The 23,038-nt window shown below is 38.7% G+C and overlaps 1 protein-coding gene across 2 annotated transcripts; it reads left to right on the top strand.

The window, feature by feature from the left end:
• The first annotated feature begins 6 nt into the window (after nt 1–6).
• On the top strand, nt 7–22,995 carry NISCH (nischarin). 2 transcript variants are annotated; one of them, XM_010561605.1, is made up of 14 exons: nt 7–147; nt 5,773–5,856; nt 6,611–6,793; nt 10,132–10,180; nt 11,836–11,999; nt 13,546–13,641; nt 15,301–15,396; nt 15,969–16,121; nt 18,035–18,103; nt 18,570–18,755; nt 18,955–19,083; nt 19,534–19,647; nt 20,490–20,606; nt 22,909–22,993. In XM_010561605.1, the coding sequence occupies exons 1-14, from the start codon at nt 61–63 to the stop codon at nt 22,912–22,914; spliced, it is 1,533 nt and encodes a 510-aa protein (XP_010559907.1). In that variant the 5' UTR covers nt 7–60; the 3' UTR covers nt 22,915–22,993. The 2 variants fall into 2 exon arrangements, with proteins under 2 accessions (XP_010559907.1, XP_010559908.1); XM_010561606.1 differs by lacking the exon at nt 20,490–20,606 and having other exon boundaries at nt 22,909–22,995.
• Nucleotides 22,996–23,038: the final 43 nt, after the last annotated feature.

Genomic DNA, 23,038 nt, shown 5'->3' with positions numbered 1-23,038 from the left:
GAGGAGCGGTGACGGCGTGAGCGCAGCGGCGGCCGGTCCCCCGCGCTTCTCTGCGGCGTCATGGAAGCGGCGGCGGGGGGCGAGGACGGCGAGGAGCCCCCGCGGGAGGCCCGAGTCCTGGGTTCCGAGCTGGTGGAGACCTACACGGTGCGGGGCCGGAGGGAGGCTGCGGCCCGGGGCCGGGGGTCCCGCGGAGGCGAGCCGGGGATGGGGGGGGAGGCCGTGAGGGACGTGCCGGGCGGCGGGTGATGGGGGGAGGCGTGGGGGAGCGGGCCCGCCTCGCCGCCGCCTCAGGCAGCCTGCGGGGTGCCGGGGGGAGCGGGCTGAGGGCGGGCTTGGGGCTGCGCTGCCTCCTGCTTAGTGCCGCCGTCTCCCTGCCGGCTCTGAGGAAGCCAAGCAACAGTTCTCGGCCCGCTTTGGTACCCACGCTAAAGCCAGAGCGAGAATAATTTGGCAGAAGTTTCCGAGCGGTTTCTGCCTCCGCGGAGGGACGCGTGTTCTGGGAAATCTGCCCCGAAGGCGGGCAGGAGCCGGGCTGCGGGTCTCGGCTGGTGAAAATCCGCCCCCACCACCACCCCCGAGGTCCTCGCAGCTCTGGCCCTTTGGGAGAGCCGGTGTTTTTGTGGAGGCTGTTTGCAAATGTCGTGTTCTTCTTGCCCGTGTCTATTTATACAGATACATGCATGTATATGTGCATATGATTATGAAAAATTGTTACTGAGTAAACATAGCTTTTAAAGCTGGGCTAAATATTGTAGGAAACGTTTCCTTCAGGTGAAAATACTGTAAAAAGACCCCTTTGAAAAGCCAACCTTATTTTCAAAGGAAATCAGATAATTTGGGGTAGACAGTTTTTCTCTTACCCTACAAAAAAAAAAGAGAAAAGATTGTCAGCAGCATTTTTGTTTGGGGAAGGAATTAAGTATAACTTGTTTTTTAACTGGCTGCATTCTACTGAGTTAATTGGTCTGTTTTTCAGGAAGAAGCTCATCATAAAACAAACCTCAGCATAATTGCAGACAGAAAACATCTCACCCACACCACCCTTTAGTTATATAACTAAAAATGTTTTCTGCTCCTACCTTATTTTAGTATGATTTGAATGGGGTTTTTTTTGTGGAATGCACATAATGTCATTCAGGTTTCTTCCTGAGGTAGGAACCTAAAAGAGAAAAGGGAAGGGGGAGCAATGGTCTAGAAAGGTAGCATTTGTAAAGTTGTGTAATAGTTACAAGTAATATTTCAGGTTACTGCCTCTGAGAAAACAGAGCAACAGGAGAGTGATTTCAGAGTTTTTGATAGGACAGAGCATTTACACAGCTGTAGTACATGAAGGGCCTAACTCCTTTCCAGTTGACAACCCTTGAAACATCATTGTGTAGGAATGACTGTCAGGTGGTGAGTAGCCATAATTACAGACAAAAATGTAATGAGTGTTCAGTGAAGGAGTTTGTTAGAAGCTTAAAATAAATTCTTGAAAATTGCTTCAGCTCTTTATGTTAGTTACATGATGTGTGTTCACAGAAATGATACTGCTGCTGCTGTTGAGATGTTACCACTGTGTGTGTTAGGATGTGGTTCATCCCCCAAGTAAGTTTGTTTTCGCAGTTCCTGATCAGCCAAGAGGCATAGTGAGACATGCGTCATGGTGACTGGAAACTTCGATTTCAGGTGTGAACCAAGACTCAGCAGTGTTAATGTTGGTGTTGAGAATTCTCATTTGTATTTTGCAATACCAGTGAATGAGAATTTCAAGTGAATTTACTTGAGAAAATGTCAAAATGTTATCTGCTCCCTTATTCCACTGGTGGTTATGGACACAGGAGGTGAAATGTTAGCTACTTTGGGGCTTTGGCCTGCAAGCTAGTATTGTGGTACAGCCAGCCTTTGGTAGTACCATTCATTAATTTGCTAGATCGAGCTGTAGTTCAGGTGTATAACTTTGCTGCAGGTAGTGTTCAGCTGATAGTTGGGGATAACATTTTAAGCTGCTGCAGCTAATCCCAAGGAAGCTTATTTCTTCAAGGCCAGCTTTCTTTTTTAATGATTATGGTTCTGGAAATGCCATGGTATTTTAATGCCATTTTTCTTGGGAGCTTTAAAAGTAGCGTGTTTGAAAGGCAAGATTTACCAGTATTTGGTCCTACTTTGATTCTCTTGCTGCATTTTTGAAGGAGTCATTGCATTAAGCTTACCTGTATGTAAACCTCCTAAAACTTTTAGCAGGACTCTAAGCCTGCAGCCAGTTTGTATGAGATAGACCCAAGCCATTAGAAATGTAGGAATAAATCTTTAAACGAAAACAGAAATTTTACAAAATTATTCACAAGGTGAATGTTTTACAAAAATTAGCATTTATGTTTAGTGTTCAAAATTAGATTAGCAGCACCTAAGGACGTGATAAAGACCTGTACCAGCACAGAAATGAAGAAATTGGATAGTGTAAAATTCAGTCAAATCTGGTAAAGGCGAGAAGGGAAATACAGCAGTACCAAGCTGCATCTTTATCCATTAACATGTAGTAGTCAAGATGGCAGTGGTCTTATTTACATCTTTGTTTTTTGAAAGAGTTGTTTTTCTTTTTGTGTGTGTGCTTCCCGTTGTACTCTGTATTTCAGAGCTCATAATCTCAATAGGAGGAGACTTATTTTAATGACATCCGTTTGACAGTTGTGAGATTAAATCCTCTAAAATATATCAGGGAGGTCCACGGTTCTGTGTAATTTTGAAGGCACTTTTGAAAATGTGATTCTTGTTGGAGTTGTTTAGGGTGGAAGGCAAGGTATGGGTAAGTCCAGCAGGAAAAAATACTGCACTTGTTGATGTTTCTTCTGTTGGGTTAGAAATGTATGAGCACTTTTACTAGGTATTTCTCCTGCATGTGCTGGTCCAGCTAGATGCTGACTGAAGACTGGCTGATTGCTGGAGGGCCTTAAGGCTGCCAGTGCTTGCTTTGTTTCCTGCTATGCATTTGTTTGGCCTAAAATTGCCTTCCTGCTTTTCTTGTCTTTTGCAGCTGTTTTGAATATAAATACTAGCCTTGATATTTAAGGAAAATACTGTGGCTTCCTTGAATGGGTGTAAACTGACTACTTGACAGGGTGGAGAGGAGGAGATGCAGTTGCATCACTGCTCTGGAATTTGGGACCTACTGGCTGCAGTCACACCTGTGTCCCAGGCTTCCTGTGGTCAGCTCTGCCTGTCATCTGTAAAGTGAGGTGCTTGTTGTCTTGACAGTACTGAAGTATGAAGTTAGATGAGGGATACTGTAGAAATGCAAGTTTTCCATGTAAACTCCGATGGGTGGGTAAGTGACTGGTTAGAAAATCCTGAAAATATACAGCACTGCAGATATGCAAAACACTTTTACAAAGTAAGAGTAGCCAAAATGACTGATTTATAGAAAGATGTACAAAATTTATTACACAGCAGAGTTTGGCAGAGACACAGGGAGGAGGAAAACCTGTGAATGTAAACACTTTTGCATTTTAGCTCAATAGAGATGCAGTTTATGGCATAAATAAGGGTGGAGATTTCACATGGTGTATTTGTCTGGGAGACAGTGCAGTGTGTGAGAATTTCATCTCTCCATGTATGCCTTCTAGCGTTTGGTTTGACAGGTAGGCAGTTATTGAAGAATCTTAAACTGTCAGCCTTGTCATATTAGTGCACTCAAAATTAATTGAACTTGGATACCTGACTTTTTTAGAAACTTAGGTGTTTTTGCTTATTGAAGCAGGTCTTCGGAGCACATAAGCATATTGCATTTGTATTTATTCTTTGAGATAATGGCAGCTTGTGGATTGATATGAAATCAGTTGCTGTAATTCTGTGTACTGATGCTGTTTGAGGGGTGAATATGTACTGTTGGCTCTGGCTGCATTCTACATGGGGAATGCTATGGCTTTTTAAAGACTTAATTTGATGAATTGTATCAGTGCATGTAAACACTCATTTTAACAGGTGTTTTCCTGACCAGACTATCCATTTGGCTCGGTGCTATGTTTCTAGAATTGGTCAGTGCTTGCTGTTTCAGCAAAAGGATACGAAACCTTTATTACATATTTACTCTGACTGTATTGTATACAGAGAGAAGGGGCATTCCTTCCTTGTCTCATAAGCTGGGAGCTGTGAAGTTTACTGTGTTTTCAACATCTAATCTGAGGTTTTATGCATGTATACTCAGTCTGCATTGCATTTAGCTGTAATGCTTGATCTGCTATAATTTAGCGCAGTCAGCTTTTAAAAAGAAATGGTGGTCTTACTGTGGCTTATAAATGTAGTACTACTTTAGTTCTAACTTTAATCTTCTGGTTTCTTTGAGTATCTCCTTGCTTTCCTCAGGGTTATGAGGAACACTTGAATGCTCAGGTTATTCCTGTTCTAATTTGTCACTGGCACAGTGAATAATCATGATCTGCTGTTTCCCAATACAACATGATGGGAAAGCAGATGCAGGCCTTAATTGAGACTGTAATTCTGTGGATGCATTCATCTGTGTTTTCAGTACTCATCTGAACACTGACGTGTCACTTGCTGTATGCACTAGTCAGACATCTTGATTCAGTTCTCTGTAGGACTTGGTTTTTGTTCAGCAAGCCAGTGTCAGATGCTTACAAAAATATAATTGGTATGAGATATAGTTTGTCTTTTAAAATGCGAGTGGTATTCTATTTAATGTTTGGTATTGTGCTGGTCTGTACTAACAATAAGTGAAAACTGGCCTTTTACATAACAAATTGAAACTGTTGATGCTTTTTGTTTCCTCATGTGGGTTTAGCAACTAGATGTGCATCATTCTCATAGCAGCTATGAGTCAGGTCTGTGCGATCTGTGGTAGTAAGGAAGTTCGCAACTGTATTAAACGCTTTCAAGGTTTGATTGCAAATTGTTGGGTTTTTTTTTCCCCAAGGAGTATAGTTGCATTGGATAACACAAGTTATTTAATTTGTTATTTTCAAGTAGCTGTAGAACTGGTTTTACCAAGCCTTGTTTGTTTTCCGCTTTGTTTTATTTTGTACCTTTAAAGTTTCTTTGGGATGGCTTGCTTCTGGCATATCCAAAGGTAGATTGTGAGTTTCCTGCAGAACCAGTACTGTTCAATCTGCAAAGTCACCTGCAATGAAAATTTTGAATTGTTTGGTACATGCATGGTTAAAAACACTTAGCTTTGTGTAAAGAAAAGTTGGGTTGCTTTAGATAATCGTCGTGATTATTTGGCCATGATTGTAACTCTGGGGAAGCTGTCTTGTGTGCTTTACCCTAAAAGGAATAAAAGAGTTAACATCCAGCCAACCAAAGGATTTGTCTAGATTTCTGAAGGGTTAAGCCTCCAGATTTCTGCTTAACTGTGAAGCGACAGCAGGATGGTTGCCAAGTTCCTCTGCCTGTTGTGGAACTTGGTAGATTGAAGAAGGGATGCTGCTGTCTCAGGGTTGTGGATAGCTATGAATACCAACATAGCTAGCAGAAATCTTCAGAAAAAGTAGTAGCTTAGAGATCTTGGTTATTAAACTTTGGGCTGCGAAAATAAAAGCCATTTCTTTACATTAAGAAGCATCTGCATGTTTTTGTGTGTGGAGCAGCCTTGCAAATGACATTAGGCATCCTATATCAGCAAACTCATCTTAGAGTTTGGGTTAGCTTTCAGTTAACTATGATACTTTAAGCATGTAGAATCACCTTATAGTGCTACATTAACAGCACGTCTCACAGTCAGCTTCTCTAAGACAAATGCTTTGCAGTGCGCTTACTTTAATTTCTTCTTTTCAGGTATACATTATTCAGGTCAGTGTTGGCAGTCATCAGTGGACAGTCAAACATCGTTACAGCGATTTCCATGACCTGCATGAAAAGGTAAAGATATTAAAACTGTGGCCTTGGTCTCTTACAAAACATTGTGCAGTTTGTATAGTTCTGTTGTATGGGACATAAATTCTTTCCTCAATAAAGAGCAAGAATATCTGCCAGATACCATCTGAACTGCAGACTAAATCCTTTTTGTATGAACGATATTACTTGCCTCTGTTACACTTCTCTCTTGAACTGGGGGAGGTTGGCCTGGACAACTTTAGCCTTAGAAGCTTGTATCAGAAAGAGTGGAGTTCAGGCTAGAGTCATTAAATGTTTTGCTGAGAGTGATGTTTATGATCAGCTGATCTGGTAACAAAAAGCTGGATTGGAGCAAAGACTCTCTTCTGGGAGAGGTGGATGATAAAACTGTCCTTAGACAGTAGCATGGGGTAGTTACTAACCAGTGCTGATTAAAAACAGCAAGTGAAAATGAGGGAAAGTCCACTAAAGTTGACTGGGCTGCTTTCTCAGAAAAGCACCGGTAATTCTGTTGTTTTATCACCGTAGTTACATTCAACCATGTGGTACTGTGAATGATTCTTCCAGAAAACACTGTTGTTGAAGTTCTCATCATTTTGTGATAAAAAGTTATTTCTGAAAATACCTAATAGTTTGAGGTCAATAGCTAAATTAACTGAAGTAATTTTATTTTTGGATCTTACCAAAATCAGGGAACATGCTTTTAATGTGTTCTGTTGCATCTTTTGTGCATGTTCAGATGGTGAGTTGGGTAGTAACTCTGGTCTTTGTCTTTCAGCTTGTTTCAGAAAAGAAGATAGATAAAAATCTGTTACCTCCTAAGAAGATCATTGGAAAAAATTCCAAAAGCCTGGTGGAGAAAAGACAAAAGGAATTAGAGGTCTACCTGCAAACCCTGCTAGTCAAGTTCCCTGTTACTACTCCAAAAGTCTTGTCACACTTCCTACACTTTCATTTATATGTAAGTTATGTTTTTAGCATATGAGATGGACGCCTAAATGTCTTTCCCTAGCTCTCTGACTTGGAGAGAATTGTGTGGAATCTTCACAAAATAGGTGAAACTACTCTTTTTCAGCATTTTGCATAATGTAACAAACAAAGCATATTCTTAAGATTTTTGACACCACTTTTTATTGCAGTAGATACTGTGCTGGTGTGTAATATGGATAGGGGCTCTAAGAGGAGAAAATAAATGCTGGCAGGATAGTTGGAAGCTGTGAATAAATCTGAAGCTGAATTGGTTGTTAGGCTGAAGTCAATAGTGCTGGCTCTCCAAAGGAGCATTGCATAATTGATCCACACACACTCCTACTTAGTGGTTAATGGTTAGAGCTGTGGTTCACACTGAAATACTTTCCAGTAACCCAGATGAAGAAAAATGGTGCTTCTCCATGAGAAGTACACTGATGGAGTGGCCTCTGGAGAAATATCTCCAGCCAGCAGACAATGTTAGGGTAAAGGGTGCTTGAAGTGAGAAGCAATGGCTTGCTTTCATGTTCAGATTGCAATTTGTTTGTTCATCTCTTGTGTATAATTAGGCTTTTTTGCAGTATGGCATCATGTTCTAAGGGAGAGAATGAACTTCATAGAGGAAAATGCACTGGAGAACTCAATGGAAAGGAGGAGCAGTAATTGCTTTGGGGTGGGATGTGCTGAGATGGCCCTTCATGGTTTCATATAAAGGCTTCAGAAGTGAGTCACAAGTGGTCCACTAGGTGTGTTAATTAAGTTTTAGCAACAAAGAAAAACCTGGTTTAGTTATGTTACATGAACATAATTATCCTGGTGAGACTTTAGAGTTTGACTTAGATAAACAGTGGAAGGTTTACTTCATAGTGTTGCTATTGCCCTGCAGATTTGAGTGAGAAGCACTAGTTTGTCATGATCAAGCCTTCTAAAATGGATTAGAGTTTTTAAATGTATTAAAAATGCACGTGATAATGTAGGGACAATTCCATTCAGATGGAGCAAGCTTCCTGATAATTCAGAAGTTGCATAATTTTTCTGTTGTCTGGCTACTCTGTCTCTTAAATGTCCCTTTCATTAATGTTTCAGTGCTGTACCTTCAACAAAGGTTTTTATGCAGGCAGAAATTCTTCCTAGTCCCTCTCTTGTTTTTCAGTTAGACTGTTTTTTTCTCTTGCTGTAATATTCATCCTTTTTTACTTTTCCAAAGAGCTAGCATTATTTGGATATGAATGCTTCCCTGTTTCTATGCTGTGCTTGTGTATTACAAGCAAAGTTGTTGCTTAATCTGCATTTCTTTGCTTTAGGGGAGTCTGGCTTGAGGTATAAACTCGATTGTTTTTGCTTGGAACTTTAGACTACTTTCAAATATTTACAAAAAAAAAGTTAGTTATTCAGCAGAAAAGCTAAATATTTACCACAGCAATTCTACTGGAAAATAACCTTCCTGCAGAACTTTGATCTTATTTTAAAATATTTTTGTTACAAGACAGCCCATGTGCATGCTTGAGCCATTATAGTCCCTAATATTGCTTCATTAGTTTATATAGGAAGGCTGCAATATTTTTTGTCTATGCTTATTTGTAGTACTTCCAGTAGGGATTATTTAACTTCCCAGGTTAATAGAACTAACTGGAGTAGAAATACCTAAAATAAATACATTAAACCCACTTTGAAGCCTTTGCATGTCACAGGGAAAAGCCAGGTACAGCTTAGCAAGGAGAAACAGTTGCATGTGACAGCAATGTAGAACATCATTGTTACTTTGACATTGAATAGGATGTCTGCAGTGATACGGGGATGCTTGTTTTGTTGCTCTGTCTTATACTTTGTCATCTTAGAAGATTTGGTTTGTTAACTTACAAAGAGAAGCTTTTGCAAGAGAAGAACTGAGTACCCACAAACTGCTGTTCAGAGACACCTGCAAACAATGGACTTCTGTGGGTTTGATGCATATAAGTAGTTAGAGCTAAGACAGAGGTCTCTTGTAGACAGAGGAATAGAGTTGCTTTTTTTGCCTGCTAGTCACTGAACAGTCCAAGTCATAATCTCATTTCAATTATAGATTTAGAAGAAATTTCTGCTGTGTCCCAGAAGATGAAAGAGATACAGAGTGTAGTTTTCAATTAAGTCTGTGCATGTCAGATGAATGTAATTGTCTTATTCAAATGATTCAGAATTGTTGAATTTTTTTGGGAATGCAGCTTCTAGCTTGTTGTTCTCAAAACTGGTGTGGAGGCTTTGTTCGTCCTCAGTGAGTGGGGTTTCAGTTATACTAAGAATGTGCTTTTCTAAAATGCTTGCCTCATCAACTGAGCTGAACTGTCTGCTGCAGATGTCCTGTGGATTTATTCCCTTGTTATGAATCATGAGGGATTTGTCAGCAAAGTAAACTCATTAAATATTCATTTTGTGATGATCCATAATACATTTATCCTTTGCGGCTACCTTAAAATGAGATGCATGTGTCTAGGGGAAGCTTCACCATCTCAAATAGTTTTATTTTGTTCTTTTTGTGGGCCTTAGAGAGAACTGTTGGAAATGTTCAGAACTATTTCTGGACTTCCACAGAGCATTTGGGTTTTGAGAGAGAGAGAGTATACAGAGAGGTATGCCTGTATGGGAAATACTGCTACTGATCTTTGTGCACCTTCAGATTCAGGAAGAACAAATCCCTGCATTGTTTTCAGCCTTTTTCTTTCCTTCTAGAGCTGTCAGTGTCTGGAATGGAGATTGAGCACCTGGGTAGGTCCAGGAGGGTAGCAAAGATGTAGGATGGGGAAAAGGGGCTTTTGAATTGCTCTGCAGCGAGCATAATAGAGTTGAAGTCCAGAAGACTAATTACTTCTTATATATATATCTTCTTCGCTGTAGACCTGTTAATCTGAAGTTTTCTGTGCATTAGTGATATTCTGAGGAAATGTTGAGTGATTGATGCATTAGGTTAGTCTTAAAATTTGAAGATCACTATACTTGTAATAGTTTCTTCAAAACAGAGCTTTCTTTCAAGTTGGGCTAATGATGGCTAGTAATAGTTGCTCTAGTTGCTGTTGCCCTTTTCTAATATATGCAGGATGTGACTATTTAAATGTAGTTCAGTATCTTCCAGGTCGGAAATTAAAATAATATGAAATTAAATAATTTCAGGTCATTTTTATGAAGTATTTTCAAATTACAAAGGAATCCATAAGACATGATCACAGTTGATTTCTGTTATAAAAAAAAAGTCCTGTGCCACAGCAAAAAAGGGAGACTTCAGCAAAGGTACATGTTGAAAAATTGGAACCATAAGTATGTAAATAACACTTGATTACAACAGTTTATTCTTTGCAGGAGATCAATGGGATCACTGCTGCATTGGCTGAAGAGCTATTCCACAAAGGTAAAGAACCTGCAAGAATTTAACTGGGAATGGTTTCCTCTATGTACATGCATTCATATACCTGTGATTTTGAATCTCCAGGCAAAGAGAGATGAATTTTCCATGTCAGACTGAGATTTTTTTCTTCCCCTTCTTTCTATTCACCTTTTTCTTGCTGTTTACACTTTGATTCAAGCTGCATTTTGGGAGGAGCTGTGACAGAAACAAAACAGAGAAATTGGTGAATTTAGGTTTTGGAAAGGGCCTACTAGTCTGTCCTTAAAGGATAGGATGTGGTACTGGTGATCAGAAGCTTTTGTTAAGCTTTCTGTCTTGGTATGTTTTAGTGTAACCTGTAAGGAAATTTGTTTTATATCAATGAGTCCTGATACAGTGTGTGTTAAATGCAAGAGGCCACTTTACATATCTAAATTAGTATTGTTCTTCCAGAATTCAGGAAACATGAGACCTTCTGGTCAGTTAATTAAAGGATAGCCTTTTCTGAGGCTGGCAGATGAAAATGACATGCACTTACTGTAACTGCAACAGCTTTAACTGGTTCATTAACAGCAGGAGGCATATGAAATGATTAACCAATGCTAATTTTGTTTTGAAGGACATGCTAGATGCTACTGTATAATTCCAGTTGGCTGAGGTGATAGGTGATGCATTTTTCAGCATGCCATTTCAAACTGTTCTGGCACAAAATTAACTTTAGGTGAAGCCATTTCAGAGGGTCTGCTCAGCAAATTTTGGAACAATTTTAAGGAAGCTCCTGAAGAAATCTTCCCTGACTTTGTAGTGCCTGCAGTCTCACTGATATCAGAATCATTGGTGTATGACTGCTGTATATTAGTGTAGCCTTCCAGTAACGTGCAGCTGGAATCTTGGACTTGCTCCCACTGAAGCCAAAGGGAATTTTACTCCTCAGAGCATTTCTGAGAACTGTGCTTATCATGAAAGCTGATGCTCTCTTGTCTATGAAGTCAAACTGATGTCCCAAAGAGGAGAAAGATATTAATTCCACATGTGTGTGTTTTGACTGCTGTAGTCCATGTTAACTCTTATGGTGCCTTCAGAGAGGCTTTTGGATGCTGTTTCCCACTGTTCCTAGAATGAAATGGGATTGTAAAAATATTATCAGATAATGCATTTCCTGTTCTGGGAGTTCACGTTGGTATTAGTGTGGTGAAACTCCTCATACTTTCCAAGAAAACATACTTGCTACAGTTCTGCATTTAGGCAGTGTAGCAAAAGATGTAAGGCCTGGTTTTTAGATGGCAGGCACTGCTTTTTCTGAATAGAGTAAGTCCTAACTGCTATAGAACTTAGGGATATCTCAGAAAAAGTTTAGTATCTCTTACATTATATAAATGAACCTTGATTCCAGTCCTGTTAAGGTTGAGGGAAATCTGCCATTAGTTGTGTTAGGAGCTTCAGGCTTGTATGATGAGTGCCCATTTGAACACCTAGGTTATTTTGGTGTTAAAAAAAATTCTTAATTCAGCTGTTGTAGTTTAAAGTGGCAAAAAAGGACATTGTTTTGGTACCTCAATTATGAGCTTAGAGTATAAATGACAAACATCTAATCTCTAACATCAGATCTTCAATGTAACACTTATTCTTTTGTAACCATTACAGCATTGTGTTTGATACCATCATACTCTGTTTTTCAGGAGAGCAGTTACTAATGGCTGGAGAAGTCTTCACGATCAGACCCTTGCAGTTATATGCTGTCACTCAACAGTTGCTACAGGGGAAGCCTACATGTGCTAATGGAGATGCCAAAACAGATCTAGGTCATATTCTAGATTTCACTTGTAGACTCAAGTATTTAAAGGTGAGCTATACTTGCACAAATACTGGAGATGTTGTTTCTACCAGACTGACATGATTCTTAGCATACTTTTGGAGTCTAGTTTGAATGCACAAGAACTTTAAGGATAGTAAACAAGTGTAAGCATTTGGAAGTCAATGTTAAGCAGGTGTTTATTGTCAACCTTCAATAGCATATAGTTCTCTAACAAAGATGCTGATCGTCTGATATGGTCTCTTCAGCAGTGCTCTCTGTAGAGATGCAGTCACAGAATCTTAGTGGGTGCTAGCAGGAATAGGGTGATAGATAAATACTATTCTCTTCAACCCTGCATTCTTTGCACACACTGTGCGTAGGCCAGTGTATATGTATACATATGCATACATGCATATAAATCCTGTCCCCTTTCTCACCTTTGACTGTATCTGTTAGTTTGGGTTTTTTTTAACTTTCAAAAATCTCAGTTTCATAGATGAGATGGCCCTGAATTTCTAGCTAAAATACCATTTCAGAATAAATGTAAAATGGCCTCAGAACAGATCATTTTTGTCTGGAGCCAATTTTTTTCCTACCAAATAGGTGGATTGGAAAGACTTTTCCTGAGTAATTTTTTTAACACTGCTTGCTATAGCTCAAACTCTTTTTAGCCCCTCTCTTACAAGAAGAGCTTCCTTTTAACTGTGTGGTGTGTTCAAAGGGGAAACAAAGTAGTGGATTGGGGGAAGCTTCACTGGAGTACTTAGGAAGTTGTGAAAGCAAAACCACAGCTGTGCTTGTATTTCTGTGGATCTTCAGTTGCCTTTGCCATCCTCTGTGTATAGAATACTCTGAACAGAGGATTCTCTGGCTGGAGAAGAGCATATCATTTAGAAAAATACCCATCTTCAGAATTTCTGGCACTTCTGAATGCTTGTGAGTGGGGACCTTCAGACCTTGTAAGATACATATGAGACCAGAAAAAAACCTTAGATATTTCTCCCAAAATTATACTCACAACAAACATAAATTAAACCACCTGTCTCTTACACTGTTGACATGCTCTGAGGCCAGAATCCAATGACCACATGGAAATACTAGATGCATTTATATTAGATGTGTACTAATGTCTAATGTTTTCTTCAAACTCATCTTGTCAATGCCTTGAACTTCATCCCCTGTAGTGGAATTGAAACTGTTCTGTCTTGGAGGATCCAGATGTTTCAAGGAAATTGTTTTTAGTGAATGCTGCTCTGGCTTGGTCAGCTGAAAATGAAGCCTTGGTCAGTCTTGCCTATGGTATCTTTTTGGGTTTTTTTTTTTTTGCATGCCCCATGTGCTACAAAATACAAGCACAAGGTGGCAGTTCAAGTTCAGTGCTTCAAGTTCAGTGCACTTAGCTGGAGCAACTACAATCATTTCCTGAAGAGTTAATCGGCAAGTTTCATGAATAATTCCACACTTGAAAAACTGGTTGGACTTTGGCTGTCTTTCCAAGATGCTGTATTTGTGCTATTTGCCTGTGTAAGACTATCTGAAATGTGGACAATTTGGATTATGTGCACCAACTCTGTTCTTCAATGTTGATTACTAGGTCACTGGAACAGGGGGACCTTTTGGAACCAGTAACATTCAGGAGCATCTCTTGCCTTTTGATCTGTCAATTTTCAAATCGCTTCATCAAATAGAGGTATGACTGAGATACTGCTCATAATTTTATAGAGGCTCTGTGAATGCCAGTCTGCTGCATGTCTCAGAATTGTATGCTTTGATTTGGTGCTAGAATTGTGGACTGCAATGTTTAGAAGGGCTGTTTCATTTGTGAAACAGTGTTTTGGGTTTTGTGTTTTTTCCCCACAAGTCTTGGAAATAAGGATGTGAAATTTAAATGTTTAGAATAGCTTATACTGTGTGTGTCAAGAAGGATGTGATTTCCAGCATATACACAAGACCTAAAACAGGGTGGCTTTCCATTGTCTTGAAGATCTAACAAATGGGTTTTAATGGGATCTCTTATTACAAAGTACTTTTTGGAAAGTGCCAAATATTTGTGAAAATGTCCTGACATTAAATTTGCTTGTGGAAGTATGCTTTTGGGTATAGTGCTTCTTGCTTGATAATTTGCAGATTTTTTTCATTGGTCTGCTTTCAGTGTGAGTGACAGGGTTTCTAGTGGAAGTTATTCAATGAGTATTTTATGAAATACTTTTCTGACCACTTTGGATCTTTCTAGAGAGATAATATCTGACTTTGTCTTGCAGTCTGTACTCTGTGTCCACTTTTGGTGGATGCTGTACCTCTTCTAGTATATGAACACAATTGTCTCATTGATATGAGACTGACTTGGTTAAAAACTGAAGTGGATTTCTGAAGTCAGTGATTTATTGACATTTTATTGTGGGAAAAACTACAGTGGGCTGAAGAGTGGGAGAGCCTAAGATACTGCAGAGATGATATTGCAGAATAGTATCAATTTTCCCCTTTCCTGTGAGCATAGATAGTTTCAGGTGTAGCTTTGCTTCATGTGTGGGGAAAAAAAAGGGCTTTAGTCTTGAAGACTTTTGTAATTGTATGTTTGTGAAAAGTTTTGGATTGACTGGCACCAGACTGACATTTTCATCTAGTAGTAAATACTTCCAAAAATTAACAGTGTTAATCTGGAAAGAATATTTTTTTTTCAAGGGTGGCAGGAGCTCTGTGTCTCAGTTTAGTGTGGTTTCCCTGATACACCAGCAAATGTGCCAGTTGTGGTTGCACAGTGTGTGACCGTCTACAGAGAAGGACCTGGTTGCTGGACAGAGGCTGTAGCAGACCTTTGGTGGTGTTCCAAATTGAGCTACAGAAAAAAGACTTTGTGATCTTAAACTTAGTCTGTGCAGTTAGCTCACTAGTGTATTAAATGCTTGGATTACTATCCTCACTTCCTAGGCATTTCTTTTTTCTTACAGTAAAGAACTTACAATACCTAAGTAAATGTGTCTGCCGGTAAAGCCATAGCTTGAAATATTTCTTTTTGGTAACAGTAAAATACTGTGCCCTGTTAAACTGCCTGGGTAGTTTTACCTTGAAGAATACATGGGGCAGGTAGAAAGGCAATGGAGAAGAAGCTTTGTTCAAATAAATGTTTGAATTTCACTTTTCTGTAGTTGTGTTTCTAATGTCTTGCTTTAGCTTTACCAAATGTAGGTATTTCTGACCTGATAATCTCAGGAAATTTGAAGGGAGTGCTGTAACTACTTTCCAGATTGGTAGAGAATCTGCTATTGAAGCTTTTAGCTGCCTCTTCCATGTCTCATATTTGTCTGTTCTAGCATTTCTGACTTTGTAGTATAACTATTTTTTTAAATAGATCAGTCATTGTGGGGGAAAGCTTATCAAAGGGCTGACTTCATCAAAACATGCTCTGGCCACAATGAGTGTTCGATACTCAGCAACATCAATGAAGGTAAGAGTGAGTTCCTACTTCTGGTGAGTGTTCAAAGCACCTGCAAAAATAACGTGCCCATTGTGGAAATTCCATTTGGAGTCCATGTACTTCTCTGTACTGCCTGCTGCAGGTTCTTCTTTTAAAACCATGGAACTGAGAGGGTTTGCTAACCTTTCAGAATCTCAACTTTGAGTGGAGAAAGTGTTTGTGTGTGTCCCTTCATAAGGACATTTCTGATGCTTTTATTGGAATGTATGCTTCTGTTACTCCTCCAGAACCAAATGCATATGTCTTATTCTTTCTCTGGGCTTAGATTTGGCAAGGGATATCCAGTACCATAATTTTCACAGTCCCTCTGTTCTACCACGTTCCCCATTTGGATTGGCTGCTAGTGTTGGAACTCCCTGCCTGTAGATCTAAAATAATTCTGACCCAGTCAGCTAACATTTTAAGACTTAAAACTTTAATCTAGGTGATTATAAAGCTTAGAAATCTTCCTTACTTACATAAGGTTGTCTGGATTGTTTGCAAAACTATTAGCTTCCAATGAAGATATAAGCATAATATTTTAGTGTCCTTGTCTTAAATAGGAAATCCTGGTGCCTGAGGCCTCTGAGTTTGATCAGTGGGAGCCAGAGGGTGCAACTTCAAGTTGTCCAGTGACAGCAGTTATCCCAACTTGGAGAACTTTAACAACTTTGGATATGAGTCACAATAGCATATCTCAAATTGATGATTCAGTGGTAAGAAATATTTTTTAATTTGTGGAAAAAAGTATGACTGATCTGCTGTGGTACATTACACAGCAGGTATTTTGCATTTAGTTTATATATCTTCTTTCTGAAAGATTTTCAGCTGCACTTACTTCATGCTTATTAGCTATGCAAGTTAATGCTTAGGAGATTTTTTCTTTTACTACTTTGATATTTGTCCTGGTTTTGGCTGGGATAGAGTTAATTTTCTTTCTAGTAGCTGATATGGTGTTGTGTTTTGGATTTAGTATGAGAATAATGTTGTTAACACACTGATGTTTTCAGTTGTTGCTAAGTAGTGTTTATACTAAGTCAAAGATTTTTCAGCTTCTCATGCCCAGTCAGCAAGAAGGCTGGAGGGGCACAAGAAGTTGGGAGGGGACACAGCCAGGACGGCTGACCCAAACTGGCCAAAGGAATATTCCATACCATGTGATGTCATGCCTAGTATATGAACTGGGGGGAGTTGGCTGGGGAGGGTGATTGCTGCTCACGAACTAACTGGGCATCAGTCAGTGAGTGGTGAGCAATTGCATTGTGCATCACTTGTTTTGTATATTCCAATTCTTTCATTATTATTATTGTAATTCCATTCTTACTACTATTATTATTTTCTTTCTGTACTATTAAACTTTTTATCTCAACCCATGAGTTTTACTTTTTTATGCAATTCTCTCTCCCATCCCACTGTGGCGGGGGGGGATGAGCGAGTGGCTTAGTTACTGACTGGGATTAAACCATGACAGTATTTTCTTTGCTAAAGGAGCAAAGTTTGTCATTCTGTGCTCTGTAAGCAACACTTCCATGAATACTGACTTTTTGAAACATGCTTTTACTGTTTGCATTGGCCTTAGGCCACTTACAAAAGTTGGGGGGTTTTTTTTGTTTGGTGTGTTTTGTTTTGTTTTTTTTAAAGAGCAAAACACCTCTTCAGCTCAGCTTTGGAGTGTTATCAAGGCTGAAGCTTCCTGCATATTTAAAAACTTGTGGCTTGCTGGCAGCTGCCTTGACATCAAAACAATATGAAGAGCATGGAAACAAAATTTGGAGTATTTTGCCAGTACCTTAGAATTACATTTTGTAAATCAGTTATTAAAAAAAAAAAATCTAGCATTCATTACTAGAACATGTGTCAAATATGAACATGAGTTTTTTACTTGAGCTACTCTTGTGAAGCAGGAAGCAGTTATGTCTGTAGGTAGACATACATGGTCTAGACATAGACTAGAGATCATGGACTTGGAGTGCAGTTTTCTTGTTCAGGTTTTTTTGTGATTTAGACTTAGGGTGTTTCAGGTCTGAGTCCAGGCCTTAACTACAAGGCAAATCATTGGTGAGATTACAACCAAAATGAAGTGGATGCAAATATGTTGATGTCAAAATTCCTCATCAAATTCAAGGTTTGAGTCCTCCAAAAATTAAAGGCTTTCTGGGTTAAAGTGCATTTTCGAGAGGTTTGTGTGACCTTGTAATGCTTGCCTAGTGTAATCAAAACATGGAAACAAATCACTCAACTTATTCTGGGTTTTGGTACTATTGTCTTTATCCATGTTCCTGTGTAACATAGATATACTTGTTAGATAAGATGGAAACACCTATTAATGTGTTTGATGTATAGTTAATGGGTCTAAACTGGGAGCAACTTGTCTTCAGTGAGAAACGGTTTCAAATTAAAACTTAACCATGCTCCTCAGAGTAACCTGGTTTTCTTAAAAGCAAGATTCAACTCTTGTGTTGCACTAGGTCATACAGAATACTTTTTTAATACCAAAAGCTGAGAAGAGAGGCTGTGCATCAGATGATACCTTTCCTTTGCTTGTTGGTCAGCTGATAGTGAAGGAAGTGTATGGCCTGATTTATAAGCTAAAATGCATATAACACATGCATTTTTTCTTGTCCTCTAGAAATTAATTCCAAAGATTGAATTCCTGGATTTGAGTCACAATGGGGTGTCTCTGGTGGAAAATTTACAGGCAAGTGATGCTTTTGAAGGTGACTTTTTTTTTCCACCCAGACTTCCTGAGACCTTAGAACACAGATTTTCTTGCTTTAGGATTTTGTTGCTCATCTTTCTCATGGAGAATGGTTTAAGCCCAAATAGCTTATCCTCCATAACATCAAGTACTCTTTTAATGGTGCGCTTCTTACTTGCTCTGGATATTTTAATTTCTTTGCCAATACTGACATAAAACATTTAGTTTTTAACTAAATTCATTCACTGCCAGCTGTATCTGTGGGTTGGTAAAAATGTAGTTGAGGAAGTTCCCTTTCTACAAGCTTGAGCCTGTGTAATCAATAATTTCATGTTTTTCACGCTAGGCAGTGTCCAGCAAGAAAACACTGTTGCACAAAAAAATGAACAAGCCATAATACAATGTCTTCGATATTGTTTAATTTTAATGAATTGGTGTATGACATGGATTTTCTGTGCTTTTGTAGCATCTTTACAACCTTGTTCACCTAGACTTATCCTACAATAAGCTTACATCACTAGAAGGTGTTCACACAAAACTGGGAAACATCAAAACTCTGAATTTAGCAGGAAATCAGCTGGAAAGGCTGTGTGGTCTTAACAAACTGTACTCATTAGTCAACTTGGATCTGAGCAACAACAAAATAGAACAGGTAACTGTTGATTTTCAGTGTTGAATTGTGCTTTAGATCACAAGCAATGTCTTTCAGTGGGTGAAACTGCAAATAAATAAAAGTGGCTGTAGTGATTTTTTTTCCTGCTTATTGTATGTAATTTATGCAAGAAATGCTCAGTCTGTATGTTCATTTTCATTTAGCCAATCTGTATCGATCCTTATTCCAAAACTTTCAGATTGATGAAGTAAAAAATATAGGAAACCTCCCGTGCTTAGAAAAGGTGGTCTTATCCAGCAATCCATTGAGCATCATCCCTGATTACCGGACCAAAGTACTTGCTCAGTTTGGGGACAGGGCCTCGGAGGTAAGCCATGGTGCGCTTCTTCCTTTGAAGCTGGCATTTGAAAAAATGTTTTTTAAAGCCTGGTGAGGAAAGTAGTGTGAATGTTCCAAAACTTGATGAGCCTTTAGTGTGTGTTGGAGAAGGTCTTTAGAGAATGAAACCATATTAACATTATTCAACTATGCTCCTGGATCTAAACGAAGGTCTACCTTGTCTTCATTGGGTAATAGTATGTTAATATTGAAACAGAGCTGTGCTAGAAGGGTGTTAAGCTTACCAAGCGTTTCTGAGTTTGCACTGAATTCCTATCATGTTAGAGCAGGGTCTAATGTGATAATTTTTTGTGTAATGGTTACAAAGATGCACATAGTTTGCATTAAGTGAAGATGATTTTTGATTATTACATTAATAAAAATAAATTGCAGAGCTGCCTTGTTTTCAACATTTTTTGATGTTTTCACATTTTTTTAGGTCTGTTTGGATAACATAGTTACCACAGAAAAGGAACTAGATACTGTGGAAGTGCTAAAAGCTATTCAAAAAGCAAAGGAGGTGAAATACAAACTGAGCAACTCTGATAAAAAGGTGAGGGTTTTGGTGCTGTGAGAGGAGTAGAATGCGCTGTGTACAACAGAAGCTTACAAAAAGACTTCTACAAATTAGATCTAAACGGAATTCATTAAACTTTCCTTAGCGTTAAAGGTTTTATGCTTTGTATGAACTTTTAGTTTTGCCTCTTTTTCCTATTTAGTGTTCAGTGTAATTTCAGTACTTATCTGACCTTCCTTTTTGTGCTGGCTTAGGAGAGAGGAAGTGAGAGGAAAAGATAAAATGACTTAATGGTGTACACAATGAATATGCAGTTGACCTTAACAGCCATATTTTGTCTTATGCAAGTATTGTAGGGGTGTGATTTTACTGCTTATGTTGCAGAGTACTGAAATGACTTTCCCAGACTTTCTTGTTGTGGATATTTAGCAGTGGGAAAGAATCAGAAATCTGAATCCTCCTTGCCTTCTTTCATGTGTGTCTGTGTGCTGTGTAGTTGGTTAGTCTTGTTTTAGTAATAAACTTATTATCAGAACCTATCTTGTCCCAACAGTGTCCCTGTTTTCATTCTCTCATGGTTTGTGAAACTAGCTGCTAGTTTTGTCAATACAGTGATTAGTCAGTGATCAGAATGACTTCTGTAAATGAATTCTTAGTGGGATTCCCTTAGTGTGAAAATAGAAACTTCAGAGGATGTGATGCACTGCCCCCCCCCCCCCCCCCCCCCCCCCAAAAAAGAGAGGGGGGAAAAAAAAGCTGGCATTAACTTTCCTTTTACTAAAACTGAGAAAGCTTGTGTAGACTTACTTTAGTTCAGGATCTAATGTGTCTTGTGTATTTAGGTTTTTTCTTTAATCGCTGCATACTTTCTTTATTAGATCAGTGAGGACTCCAGGCTCACTGCTGCCAGCTCCAAATCAAACTGTTCTTCTCTTACTGTTCGTCCTTCCTCTCCCTCTCTGCCTCGTCCTGTCAGCTCCAGCCAAGGTAATCATGTATGTATCGTGCTGCTGGGCTGAGCCTCTTGGTTCTGCTTTTCTAAGCTGCATTGATATACATGAATATTATGTGCATGGATATAGGGCTTATCAAGACAAAGCAGAAAGACCTGGTAGTATTGGCTTAGAAAATCGAAAGTTGTATGTGAATCAGTAAAACTGACCTGTTGTTCGCTGTAGTGTTAATTAACTGTAGTGGCAGTTTGGGTACAGGACTTTTACCGTGCCATCCTGCAGAAGTCACCAGCAGAGGACTATGTATCTTTTCCTGGTTTAGATACATGCCTTAATGGAAAACTATGGCATGTATAGACATGTTTTAAAATTGTTTCTCTACCTGTTCTTGGTCTGCAAAATGGGAGCTCAAGCAGCATATATTCCATTATTGCTTTTTTGCAAGAGCTGCATTTCTGTCAAACCAGAGGGAAGATAGAAAAAGGAGATGAGTAAAAGATGGCTGTGGGATTAGTGTTCTGGCTCTGCCTGTGATTTCAGCACATCTGTTGTGCTCTACAGCACCTGCTAACCTTACCTGAAAATTTTTTACTGTATGCTTCAAATAAGGTTGTCTGTTGCATTAGGAACTTAGAAGAATGGCTTATCTTTCATCTTTTGCAGGGAGCCCATAAGACTGACTTATGTGCATAGTCATTTGTGACTGAGAAGAACAGATAAAGATACTTTTTTTTTTTGCTTTTGCCTAATAAAAACTTAAAGTGCAGTAGGATATGAACAGTGGGAGAAGACTTCGTAACCATTTAAAAGAGCAGGGATTATATTCTCAATAACATGGGGTGGAACAGCTTACTCTTACCAATAAATTGGTGGATGGGGGAGAGAAACATGGCTGAAAAGCTTCATCTTTGAAAAAAGTCCATTGCCGTGATTTCTGCAAAATCAGTAGAGGTTTCTTAGTTCACTCTATAAAAATTAAATTGTTCTGACAGCATTGTATTAAAGGACAGACAACTTAGATACAGATTTAGTTGCTACTTATGTACATCATCTGCCTTCATAGTCCTTCTAGATCACTTAATCTGCAGATAAAATGCTGTTTTTTCCAAAATGAAGTCAATGCTAGCTTTAAAGTATTAAGCATATAAGTTACAGGATTGAGACAGTTTGTCTATGTAACAACATGCAGTTTTATACCAGACTGGCTGTAAAAATGCATGCTAGCAATCACTGTTTAGAAGTTATTCATCAATAGTCTTTTTCTATTACAATAAATGTTTAGGAGCAAATGAATCTTGGGAGGAAAAAAAAAATCTAGATCTTTCTTTCTGAAGTACTTGGGAGTTTTATAGGAAGACTGGTATAAGATTCAAGGTTTATTTATTGTAGTCCTTTTCCATAAGGTTCCTTTAGTAGAATCTTGGGGAAGGCTTTTATAAATAGTGGGAAAATGAGGACTAGGGCAGGCTATTTCTCAGCTTTAACAATAGAAATTGATTATTTACTACATATTTAGCTATTGAGGGTTGTTTTCAAAATACTGATTTTGAGAAATCTATTTTAAAAAATGGAAATATGCTAGGCAATTAGTTTCACTTAGACCTTAAATCATAAATAATGGAATTAATTTCCTGATATGCTATTTCTATGAATTGTTTTCTCTGCAGTTTTTCTAGACACCATCTGTTTCCGTTACATATTATTCAAATTAAATGTCACTAGCAAATGGCATATGGAAAAAGATTAAATATTTATACAGGAAACAGAAAACCAAAAATAATGCTGTCATGTTCTGTTTTTCCTGTCAATCTGAGTTTCCTTCTTGCTAACACAGTATTTTGTTCAAATAATAAATACTCTTGTGTTTCCTCTGTGAGATGGTTTGAAGTAATCTACTAAACTTTACTATCAATCCAGAAAGATATGTGCAGGAGTTCTTATGCTCAAGCCAGAAACATATCCACACTAATTCTGTTGTTTATTTGCACGTTTATATAATTGAGCTGGCTGGCTCAGGGGTAATATTGAAAATTGATTTGCTCTGTTGTGTCAGTGTAACGCTGTGAATATCAAACAGGCAAAAAGTCAAATGTGCCTGAGAATGTTGGCGTATGTGCATTTATAAGTTTTTACTGATGATTCAGCTTTGAACCCTTCAAAAAGTTTCCGAATAAGGCGAGATGATTGTCTTAAGTGGCATTTGAGAGACCAGACCTTCTGAGTCTAGTTGAAGGTTTACGGTCAGGTCTTTATACAATTTTAATTCCACTTGTTTGGCAAATACTATTAGACATTCATTTTGGTTTTACTTCAGTGATTTAAGAGCTGTTTATATTTGTTCTAGAAATAATTTGTGAAGAAACAGTCCTAGCCAGCAGTTTTTTGCAGTCCAGTGGTTCGACTCCTACAGACCATACAGTTCCCCAGAGATGCTTTGAAATACCAGACTCCAGATGTAAATACCAGGTAGTTGC

Source organism: Haliaeetus leucocephalus, unplaced genomic scaffold (assembly GCF_000737465.1).
Source record: "Haliaeetus leucocephalus isolate CR32 unplaced genomic scaffold, Haliaeetus_leucocephalus-4.0 Scaffold148, whole genome shotgun sequence".
Taxonomy (NCBI): Eukaryota; Metazoa; Chordata; class Aves; order Accipitriformes; family Accipitridae; genus Haliaeetus; species Haliaeetus leucocephalus.
The sequence above is the reverse complement of the archived record's forward strand: the minus strand, read 5'-3'. Positions and strand labels throughout refer to the sequence as shown.

Coding starts and splice junctions, on each gene's coding strand:
- NISCH (XM_010561605.1), top strand. CDS start 61: ATGGAAGCGGCGGCGGGGGGCGAGGACGGCGAGGAGCCCCCGCGGGAG. Junction 12,000..13,545: donor GTAGACTCAAGTATTTAAAG/GTGAGCTATACT, acceptor GTTGATTACTAG/GTCACTGGAACAGGGGGACC. Junction 18,104..18,569: donor CTCTGGTGGAAAATTTACAG/GCAAGTGATGCT, acceptor GTGCTTTTGTAG/CATCTTTACAACCTTGTTCA.